Source organism: Penaeus monodon, chromosome 6 (assembly GCF_015228065.2).
Source record: "Penaeus monodon isolate SGIC_2016 chromosome 6, NSTDA_Pmon_1, whole genome shotgun sequence".
In the NCBI taxonomy this organism is placed as follows: Eukaryota; Metazoa; Arthropoda; class Malacostraca; order Decapoda; family Penaeidae; genus Penaeus; species Penaeus monodon.
This window is the reverse complement of record NC_051391.1, coordinates 51,343,857-51,356,356: the sequence shown is the minus strand read 5'-3', so window position 1 is coordinate 51,356,356 and position 12,500 is coordinate 51,343,857. Positions and strand designations below refer to the sequence as shown.

At 37.8% G+C, this 12,500-nt stretch overlaps 1 protein-coding gene across 1 annotated transcript in view; it reads left to right on the top strand.

Annotated features, from left to right (window-relative positions):
* Positions 1 to 12,500, top strand: part of LOC119574061 — a 44,426-nt gene that overhangs the window by 9,629 nt on the left and 22,297 nt on the right. Inside the window, 1 exon segment of the mRNA XM_037921151.1 lies at positions 8,139 to 12,500. This exon segment is cut by the window's right edge and continues 251 nt beyond it. Within this exon segment, the coding sequence (XP_037777079.1) occupies positions 8,578 to 12,500 (3,923 nt within the window). The 5' untranslated portion in view covers positions 8,139 to 8,577.

Sequence of the window (12,500 nt, the reverse complement as noted above, 5' to 3'; positions counted from 1 at the left end):
AACAGACAGTCTTGCTTGTGCGTGCATGAACACTTACGTGTTTGGGGGAGGAGGGAGTGTGTAGTCTTATAAATAAATGTTCTGCGGCAGCCTTGTTATTTATTTACAACGCTGACCTCACGAAGCAATATCTATTCTTGAAAATGCATTTCTAAGACTATCACTGACAGATATATGTAACGGGTTATAAGGAACAAGTACTTATCATCTTTTGGAACAGAAATTGGGTCAGGAATTTAAATGACTTCCGAACGGCTGGTAAAAAGAAGGTCGTTTGTTTTGTGCAAATAAATAAATGTTAAAAGCAGTTCCGCGTTGGCACAGTGGGTTGACGGCTACAGCATATAGATTTGTTTATTATATTGATTTTTTTGTCTATTTATAGATGTGTAACTTTTTTATGGTTCTGTTTAAGATCTTATTTTTGGCATTCTCTCTCTCTTTCTCTATCTATCTCCCTTTTTCTCATTCCCCATACTTCCCTTCTCTGTCTATCTATCTCCTCTCTCTCTCTGTCTCTCTCTCTCTCTCTCTCTGTCTCTCTCTCTCTCTCTGTCTCTGTCGCTCTCTCTGTCTCTCTGTCTCTCTCTCTCTCTCTCTCTCTCTCTCTCTCTCTCTCTCTCTCTCTCTCTCTCTCTCTCTCTCTCTCTCTCTCTCTCTCTCTCTCTCTCTCTCTCTCTCTCTCTCTCTCTCTCCCCTCTCCCTCTCTCCATTACGGCAATGAATGACACTGGTTGGTGGGAGTCATAAGCCATGTGCAAGATCATGTTTACTTTCCGATTGTCAAAAAGAACTTGACGTTGTGAGACTTCCTCTTCCTTTCATCCTCATTTGTTTATTTTTCCTTCTTTCGTTTAAGGTTTCAAGGCGTTGTGTATTGGAATGCCCCCACGTGGATTTCTGGCGGGATATATACACGTGCATTCACACGTATGTATACGCACAAATGCAGATGCCCGCACACACACGCGCGAGTATGTATGTGTATGTATATATATATATATATATATATATATATATATATATATATATATATATATATATATATTATATATATATATTTATATATTTGTGTGTGTGTGCGTGCGTGCGTGCGTGCGTAGAAGCATACATATAGATACATCATCTCAGAGATTGCAGTTATTAAGAGAAACATGCTATTTAACCTCGTCTACGACAAATTACTTATTTATAGGTTTCGAAGGTAGTGCAGCAAATTGAAATCTACAACGTTACGTTCATTCCAACAGTAGTCATCACACTCCAAGTTGCATGCCACAGGAAACCATTCTGTAAAGGGGTACCAGTAGCTTATATTTCGTGGACTTCAAATAATACCAGCTGGCCGAGAGGACGATTCCCCAAACCAAAACATTTGGCTTTGAAAATAAACGCTTTCTACACTCTTAAGTTTCCCCATTGGTTGTTAGTCTGCTTTTCGACTTAGTTTTGTTTAGCGATTCAGTTAGTTAAGTCATTTATACAATACGTATGCTTACCCTGTCTTGGTGAAAAAGGAAACACATTCGCGTATGTGTGTGTGTGTGTGTGTGTGTGTGTGTGTGTGTGTGTGTGTGTGTGTGTGTGTGTATATATATATATATATAATGTTGTGTGTGTGTGTGTGTGTGTGTGTGTATACATATATATATATATATATATATATATATATATATATATATATATATAATACATGTGTATATACATATTTTATATATACATATAATATATAATACATGTATATATATATATATATATATATATATATATTATTATATTTATTTATATATATTTATTTATGTATATATATATGTATGTATATATATATATATGTATATATATAATATATATATACATACACACATACACACACTGTGTTTTGTGTGTGTGTTTGTGTGTGTGTGTGGTGTGCGTGCGTGCGTGCGTGTGTGTGTGTGTGTGTGTGTGTGTGTGTGTGTGTGTGTGTGTGTGTGTGTGTGTGTGTGTGTGTGTATGCGCCCGCGCGCGTGTGTGTACTTGTGTCTTTTTAAGTACACTAAATCGATTACATTATATAAATATATATATATGTTGTGTATAATTGTATATTATGTGTGTGTTTGTGTGCGTGTGTATCTGTGTCTTTTTAAGTACACTAAAGTGATTACATTGTGTCAAACCAAAACAGAGAATATGCTATGATCTATGTTTCTAAATTACACAGGCTGTGTTGCTACGTTAGTTTATTACATGTCTCTCTCAGTCCAACCAATGTACCTTTATTACACCAAGAACTACAGTATATTCGAGCTTACCACCATTATCAGTTTGTAAACAGAGTTACGCGTTCCTGAGATAACCACTCCCCTAGTTCATATTGGCTACATACGCTACGGTTCGCTATTCCGTTCGCTGAAAAATAACACTTGGAAGTTACTCTTGAACGCAAGGCAGTATTATTACTGTATTGTTACAAGTAGTTTATCCAGGTTTTTGTTACATAAATGTGCAGTGATGATATATAAAACTTTGTAGTGAACAGCTATACATTGTGGTAGGCATACGGAAATATGGTGATACGATTTTCAAAGGTAAGGGGAAAAGTAGTATTTGGTGGACCATAGACTTGTGGATGAATAAATATGAATGAATCATGAGTGAAATGCACCTGAAAATATTATGGTATATTTGTGACCAAGTGAACCATTCGATAATGTGTTAGATAATGTTGTTATGTTCAGGGAGTATTAGAATGCTGTTTTGAGCATGTATAAGAAGTATCATATTATCAGAGGTTGAGGTACCCCAGTATACACGCAGCATAGCTTACGAATCAAGACTTTATGTTGGGCGATAGTAGAGAGATTCTACGGTCGTGCGATTAACATAGTCTACCTTCCTCTTTTATCGGCGTTAGAAACCGGCCCATCCCTCGCTGTTCAGTTGATTAAAAGTGGTACATGGTTAAGAATCATGTCAAAAGGAAAACAAATTGACGGAAGTTGTACAAGATAGATAGGTAATGAACAAGATAATAATATTACAAACCTGACTAATGCATAAACTTTAAAGATTATGATACTTGTAATACTCTCCGGTGAAATGTGTTGGAATAACTCATACTATCAGACATCGTGTATATTGTTTACCACGGCCTTTTTTGGACAATAACTAATATGATATATGTTACGTTTAATGTCATGTATGTGTCCTCAATCGAGCACTAAGTATTAGGGTGTTATAATATCGTCAATCAAGAGAATGTTTAAATTTGTATGGTTATACAAACTGGACGTAGTAAATTTCTCAAATCAAATTTCTCTCTCTCTCTCTCTCTCTCTCTCTCTCTCTCTCTCTCTCTCTCATATTCAGTTTTGTATTATGCCGTTTTAAGTTTAAAAATAAATGACCAGACTGTGCCCAACAAAGAAACTAAAGGAAAAAAAAGCCAGTAAGTTAAGATGGTGTTAATCTTTTGAAAAATCTCAGGGGCATTATACAGGAAAAGGTTACATATTCAGTCTGAAGTATTTCCGGCTTGAAGATTGCCAAGAACAAAGTATTAGTGTAGGGCTTACTGCTGTCTGGTTGGATCAACACGTAGGTTTCATGACCTAGCGATGGAGGGGGGGGGGGGGGATAAGGTCTACTAAGAATCAAGTTATGCTGTGAAAAAGTAGACTATATAGTAAAAATAAATTAATAAAAAAATGTCTAACCGCAGACAGTATGGAGGCAAAACGAAATTATACTCGTATGAGGTTTCGCTGGAAAGGTTATTATTATTATTATTATTATTATTATTATTATTATTATTATTATTATTCGTTACTGATAATGCTTTATCATATAGAGTAGTCAGTCCATCTGATATTAAAAGTACTATTTTTACATCCGTTACACCTTACTTCTATCCCATATAATTGCTAGGTAAACAATCACTTCGATGAATGCCATAATCACTTTAGAAATGAAAGGAGAAGAGTGACATTCCTTGTTTCATTGTTGTTTTTATTACATTTTACAAACAGTTTTTAGAAAATATAGCACATTCGCAACATTCCTCTGCCGCGTCTCTTTTTCGCACATAAAATTTAAGTGTGTCCCTCTTAAGTTCCATTTTCTTTGGCACTGATAAAAAAGAAAGCTGAACGTGTATTCTATTTCAGGGTAAATTCTTTTAAAATTGTTCCCGGTTGTCAGTTTCCTGTTTGGTAAATATGTGGAACCACAGACTGCCTGTTGGAGATGTGAGGAAAGGAAGTTACAAGTATCTCATGGCAGTATGCTCCTCTGCCAAGCGTGTAGAACCTTGAAGTGAATTAATTGAACTTTGCATCATTAGAGGGAAGTGATGTGGAAAGAACGATTTGCGAATTTCATCATCATGTTTGCATCCGTTGGTGTTGGGATTAATAGGGAAAAAAGAAAGGGTTCGTGTGTACGAATCTTGAATGCTTTTATTGGATGACGTGTATGTGTGTGCGTGCCTACACTGTAGACACACACACACACACACACACACATACACACACACACACACACACACACACACACACACACACACACACACACACACACACACACACACACACACACACACACACACACGTGCAGAAGAACAATTTACCATGAGTGTGTGTACGTACATTATTTATATACTTCCACGAAAGTAAAAAGTTTCGAAATTATGAAACAGATAATATACGCAAATGACTTCCAATGACAAATCGAATCCAATATTTATTAGTAATATAATCTCGCAGCAAATACTCAAATTGCAACTTGGAACTTCCGTTTAACAAATGGTTGAGTTGCAACACTTGTTTTTTTTATTCTCCCAGTGGAGTTGCTTGTTTGCTATTCCTTGCTTATTTGATTGTCATTAATTGCTTATTTATCAGTTATTTGGTCTTGAGGATGGCCAGGTTCTTAAAAATTCAACTTATCCGAAACCTGTTCGTTAGTTTACGGTTTATTGTTCTTTTGAAATTAATTCACTGACACCCCCACCCCACCCCTTTCCAAGTAGACATTCTTAAAAAAATAAATAAAGAAAAAAAAACGTGGAGTAATATCCGAATTTGCATCCAAAACAGTTTTTGTCACAATGATTTTTTTTTTTTTTTTTTTTTTTTTTTTTTTTTTTTTTTTTTTTTTTTTTTCCCTTCCGTCCACCATCTCCCTTTCATTTCCAATTTTACCTAACACGCTTAAGTGTACGAGAGAAAAACAAAACAAAATATAATGATTATATTCTTCCAGCTTTCATGATTTTCCCGTTTACTTAATCTTTCCATTATTTTTTCCTCCCCAGTTATGATTAGACGCAAACGAATTTGAATAGTTTTGGGCACATGTCAGCGAAGTTACAAGAAATGTTGTGCAGAACTGCCTTGCAATTAAGTGAGTTGATTGAATGCAATCGTGATGCCTTTGCAACATCTTATTGTATTTATAAGTTTTTTTTCTGCTTGTTCTCTCATATTTCATTGGCATTAATATCTGACTCGATTTTTCTTTTTCTGAAAGGCTTTTTATTGATCAGGATGACCCTAGTGTGATTTTCCCAAGTCGTTTTATTAACAAAACATAAATATAATCAAGATGAAATTAATCCTATTTTAACTGATGATTCTAATCGTTGTTCTGTGGCTTCCAATTATATTCGAAATGAAATAATAATGATTAATATCCCCGTTATGAATTGCACAGTCACGATAACGAGATATGTATGGTAATTAATATGCTGAACATTGGTTTAAATATTATCAAAGCCAGTAATAGTAATAGTGCATTGTGGTATTCATCAATAAGTGAGCCTCAAACGTGGATGTAATGAAGTTATGTAAAGTATACTAGTGGGGATAAAGATATAAAAAGTGCGAAAATTATATTCATAGGATTGAGAGTAAAGATTATAAACTGAGTATATAACAACGATGATACTAATAACAACCATATAACAGAAATGACACTAACTGACACAACAAATGTATTGATTGATAATGGTAGTAATAATAAAGAGTGCTGGCGATGATGATAGTGATACAAATTGTGATACTATTAACAGTAATGGTGAGTGAAATTGATAAAAGTAATTGCAGTAATGACAATGATAATGGTGACAGAAATAACGGATAATAAAGATAATGACAGCAATTAGTTTGAATGATAATAGTAATAATAACGAGAAAGAGAATGCTCGTTACAAAGAGAAAAAATAGTAGTAATTAGTATTCGTGATCATATTCATATGATGATAACAATGATATGATGTTCATTAACAGATCATCACAATGAATGATAGTAGTAATATTCAAACGGTGATAATGATAAAGATTACAATTCTTGATGAAGATGATGTCCAAGATAATACAAGTAAAAGTAATAATAATGAGAAAAATATCACTATGCTGCCAGCAAATATCATAATTCTTTTCATCATTATGACGGTATTGAGAATGATTGATAATTCCCAATGTTAAAAAGCATTTCCTATTCTTTTTTATTTCCACCGATTTGTTCATTTTCCGAGATCGCTGAGACTCGTCGCGTTCATATTAATGTATTCAGGGCGTGGCGGCCGTCGTGATGAGAAAGAAAAGGCGGGTTGGCGACGACCACAACTGTATCCCTCTTGATATTCCTATAATAATTATAGTTTAATTCTTGGCGTTTGTTTAGAACACCTTCGCATGACCAATCATCACGATATCAGTGGCTTCTTCTCACCATGTATTACCCATATATGTAGGAAATTTCCTGCGGACCCCCTCCGCCCCTCTTCTCAAACCTCCACAGTCATGGTCCTGATAGTAGGAGAGAGCATGGATGGTACCAGGGAAATTGCGGGGTAAAATATGAATATACAGAGAATTGATCAAAATATTGTTAAATGCTGGGGGCTGCTGTCCCCCAACCACGCTCATGAACATCAAAGAGAGTACGACTGACATGCGGGAGCGCCCCATGTCTATCCTACGCTCTGTCCTTCTGTACATACATGATGGATTCTTTGTTGCTCATGACGGGGGTTGGGGGGCATCTACCCAATGGGGTAGCCCCCCCCCTGCATCTGACCATATGTTGACCAATTCTCTGTATATTCATATTTTACTCTGCAATTTCTTTGGAACCTCTCATGTCCTCCTCTGCTATCGGAGCCAAAATTGTGGATAATGGGGGTGGGAGTGTCAGCGGCATTATATTTATATGTATCAGTAGTTGAATATGAGAGGAATACAACGATATCACTATCGCCGTGATCGGTCAAGCGTTGGTATTCTGAATATTTACTTCTTTCAGGGAAAAGCTTTCGGAAAAAGGTGTTCGACAGTGGAAAGACCTCTTGGCTGAGTGTGTAGAGAGCCTATATTGATACGAGTAAGATCATTTTATAGCAATTTTTTCACGGGTTGGACAGGTTTCGATCAAACCTTTTATTATCATTATCATCGCTAACATGATCATTAACAATGTCGTTATTATATTTACTGATATTATTATTTCTTGTCATTACAGTCAGTATTGGTATATTCACCATTACTATCATCAATATTATTAAGAGTTTGGTATCACCTTCATAATTCTAATCAGGTTATTTATGACGAGTTCCTTAAAATATTGCAACTGTAGAAAATCTCTTGCAAGAATAAGGTAAGTTATTACATACAGTTTTGCCCCAAAAAAGTATTTTAGAATAATTGGTGCATAAAGAATCACCGAAACGGAGTGACTATGGTTGTCAAACAGCCTTTTACACTTATAAAACATTTCGTTGTGTTATTTGGCCCGTATAGTATGCAGTCCTTGTATACATGACCTGTTGGGGTACGTAAGTTTAACACCCCTGGCATCTGTCATTCTTGTATGGGACTAACGGCAACCATTCTATACAGTCAGTTTTAGACGTGATATTCAGAATATGTATTATGGTATGGTACAATATCAAGTTAGAAATTTGTATGTCTATCATTAGAATTATCCAGATTGACCAAATCATTAAAACTGATCAAAAGGTATATCACACATACACACACACTCGAGAACATACAAACATAACTGTTTATGTGTGTATGTTTTCTAAACTAAATGGATATCTTAGGAATTTTATGCAAGCTCGTTTAAAGCCACATATATATTTTTCTTCATTTCAGGGCTCAGAACTGGAGAGTAACGGGGATGTGGTCACCTCTTTGGCTAGAATGGAAAGCAAACACAAGAAAAAGGGTGATGCCGCAGTGGGCGCTGGCAGTAGCAATAGTTCTGTTTCTGTCACCAGTACACACACCTCTGTTGACTCACGTACTTCAACAGTCTGTTCTTCATCTCTCACCTGCTCAACAGTCACAAGTAAGAAGGAATTTCTGGATGGGAGACTTACACAAACCGGGGCTCAGGACACCTCTCGAAATAATATTGACCAAGAGGGAAACAGAGGTAATGTCAGGTTAGAACGAACGGCAGGCGATGGGACGCAAGTAGGAATCAGTGACTCAAGGACGAGCGAAAAGCGAAGTTAAAGATGTCAGTAATCGAAGTACACACGCTTATGCTGGCGAATCACCACTTAGGAAATCCACTTCCCCCTCAGGGATGCCTTCGCCTGAGAGCGTGTTACGAAGGGGCCAGCATGGAGAACCTGGTATCCAGACTCCCTTTTCCCCGCTCCGATGTGAAGGACAGACGAGCTTTGGTGAAAGGATTGGTGCAACTAAGACGAGTACTGCGCCCGGTGATATGGGCAAATTATCTAGTCAGTATGCTGCACGACAGAAACAGAAATCCAATGGCTTTCTAAATATATTCAAATGGTTTAGAAATCGAGACAAGAGGAAGTTTGGTTCTGTTGACAAGATTAGCATTAACAGCAGTGAAAGTCTCAGTAGCTTAACCAGTGCCACGAGTAGTTTTGCCTACATACCAATTATGAGAAGCAAAAGTGCTGGTAACCAGAAGGAAATTTTAACCCCATGCAGTATCCAATCTCAGGCTGTTACTTCACGCAAATATAAACTTTTTTCCAAAGAATCTTCTCTGAGCAGATTAAAATCAGACTCTAAAAGAAACAGTCGAGTCTCTGCCATAAGTGGTTCGTCAGTCGAGTCATCCGTGAGAGAAGGCTCGTCAAGACCAACATCCATGCGAAAAAAGAGGCCGGCCCCCCAACCTCCTGGTTCGCCCAAGTCAAGTGAATCTGGATCACTTAAAAGCTACACCAGTTTGCCTTCCAGGGACCTTATACCGGTTACTGGTTCTACAACAGAGGTTCCGGAAGGGAGAAGGCTTCAGAAATCAAAAAGTGAAGGGTTAATTTGTAGGAAAACTAAAAGAAGAGCTCCACCTCCACCTGTGCAAGCAGTCGCTCAGAGATTTAATGAAGAGAACCAAAATAAAAAAGCAGAATCTGAGAAAGGGGCAAAACTCTACTCTGCTGACGGGTCTAGTTCAGGTGGTCGACCAACAGATAGTGTTTCTAGTACCAGTTCATTGTCTCAGTCCTTATCATCCATTTCCACACTTCAGTCCCACAGCAGCAGTGCGAATTCTGCTCTCCACAGCACTGTAAGATCTACATCTAGCTCGTGTGTCTCTGATGACAGCAAATCCACTCTCACACCTCGTCCTTGGTATAAGAGGAAAAAGAAGGAAAATGACAGTAAAGATCCCAAGACCTCAATGAAAAAGGAAAAAGTCTACGATACCTGGATGCCTGAAATCCAGTTTTCACGGAAACTAAACCTTACAGGAACATTTCAGAAAAACAAAAATAAAAATGACACCAAAGAATCTCCCACCAAAACAAAAGAAGATGAAAAGAAGGAAAAGAGGCAGTCACAAGTCTCTTTGTTAGCAAGCATAAGTGAGCTGGACAGAGCGGCTTCAGAACAAATGCAACGAGAATTAGAGGAAAAGAGGGCACAGAAAGCGGATTACGATAGTAAGTTTTATAAGGCAAGTGAACCACGTATTCTCACACAAAGGGATTTCTTGCCCAGACAACAAGAACATTCTGATTCAACTGGGCAAGAAGAATCTGGACCTTCAAGATTATGGTATATGGGAAGAAATGAAAACCAAGACAACTACCATAAAAATGAACATATTGGTACTCTACCCGAGAGCTACTCCAAGCAGTCTACGCTCAGAGTGGAGAAAATTAATGGTAATCATTCCTTAGATGACAACTGCAGTGGGAACGACTTATTCCCGCTGGATTTAGAAAGTCTACGAAATTCTTTGGAATGCGATAGCTTACCTGATCTATTTACAGGCAGTCCAGAGCCACCTAGTTCACCTGGTCGAACGCGGGAATCACCCTTGCAGAGAGCTGTCATTGATGCTGAGTTATTCTATCAGCTTGCCAAAGACTCAAGAACCTCCGTTGATGTTAAGCCAAAAAACTCGCCAAATGCTTTACGTCGAGTGGAAAACAGGAAGCAGACAAGGACCGAAGAGAGCGAAGAAGAAATCACCGGGCTAGACTTGTCCGATGTGTTTGGTCCCTTTCGTAGACAGAGTAAGAATTTCGGACTCAGAATGAATAATTTCTTTTCTCCTGATGTCTCTACTATTCTGGAAACATCTGAGTCCATGACATCGACTGCAACAACACCAGGAGATGAAATATATGAGGATGTGTCCATGCCAATGTCAGTCATTGGGAGAAGAAAAACTGATTCAGTACATGAAGAGGTGATCAGCGAGGCAAATTATGAATTCCGGCTGAATTCCTCTGATGCTAGAGAGATCATACAGGAGATAGCAGATGTGCAAGAAGAAATTGAAAACATCAGGAAACAGGAAGAAGAAGAAGCTATAAGATATTCAGATAAGAGGAAAGCAAACAAGATAAAAGCTGAATTGTCATTTTTCAGAGACCGAGAGTGTTTCGATTTCTGGCAGGGTAAAGCAACCTCCAGTAATGTTCCGCCAATGCCCATTGAAATTAATGAAAACAATGAACGCAAACTAAAATGGGTCTGTGAAACCTGCACATTAATAAATCTTCCATGGAGACTGCAGTGTGAGGCATGCATGAAGAGAAGGCCATCAAATCCAAAACGAGTGGATGAAGATGGAAATTCCGTATCATCGGAGCACCTGAGTTCCCCTCACACAGGCTCAAGTGAGAGTCCAGTAACAGTGATTCACGAAGATGGTGTGAACACAAGGACAGGAAATGCCACTGGAGAAGAAGCTGGGTGCAGCGAGGGAATATCACCTACGAGGGACCAGGATCCTACAGGGAAAAACAGGAAGGACATCAATTGGGAAGTAGAGTTACAGAAATATTTCAGAACTTTCGATGAACATGTAAGGAACCAGAATGACACAACAGATGAAGGTGAAAATCATCCAGTTTTGGAAGATGTAAATCTACCACAAGCAGAGGCATCATATGGTAAAATATCAAAAAACGGTAAAAGCACCCAGAATGCTTTTTCTGCCTCAGGCTCAGAGGAAAAGCATCAGGGTGCAAAACCAAAGACAAAGAAATTCGGAAGTGCTTTCACCGAAGAGGAGATAAGGGCGTCTTATGAATTATTTAACATGAAAGTAAGTGCTCATGGAAACATTTTAAAGGACATAGATATAGATGAAATTAGGAAATTACGACTCGCTAAATTTCAAGAAGGAATCGCGTCTGTGTCAGTGAACAACGAGACAAATATCACTGATCAGGAAGTTAAAAAAAACACCAAAGAAAAAAAGAAAACCAAGAATAAAAATAAACACAAAAATACCGAGGAAGAAGGGTGTAGCTCAAAAAACAATGATCTGAGAGTTGTCCAAAATTTCCAAGAAAGTCCAAAAAACGAGGAGAAAATCAAGACACCGGAGGAAGCGGACAAAACCTTTTATGCCAAAAGCTACACCAAACCTCAGGTACTAAAACCTAGCGGTGCCGTTAGGAGTGCGATTAGTGTTTTCAATCAGATGGACCAGATATACCAAATAAGCAAAGAAAAGCCCAAAGTTACTCGCAGAAGATCATTTGGAAATGTCAGTGGCAGGGCGCAGTTATTCGAAAGTCTCAACTCGGGAAGCAACAGCCCAGAACTACCGAGGTCACAGAAGATCATGAAGGAAGTTCCTAAGCCTTATCAGAAAGTAGAAATATTGAAAGACAAAGACATTGTTTCTGCCATTGCGAAATTTGACGAAATGGCAGCCATGGCGGAAATAGAGAAAATAGAGAAGCACAGAGTGAAGAATGAAACCCCCAAGAAAAAGCCATGGGTTCCAAGTGTATTCTCAGTAACTACCACAAAAACATCGACCTCTGTAACGAACACGACATCCAATACAAATTTCCAAAACACCACAGTCCAAACTAATAATACAAAGTGTAGTGTAACTTCCTCTAGCAATCTTGAAAATACAGTTTCAGAAAGTTCAGAGGCACTAATCAAAGGAGGAATTCTGTACACTGAACAAAGGAAGCGGTCAATGTCCATAGGTTCAGCAACTTTTGAACTAATTGAAGCCAAAGATTTTGAGAATATCGAAGCTCA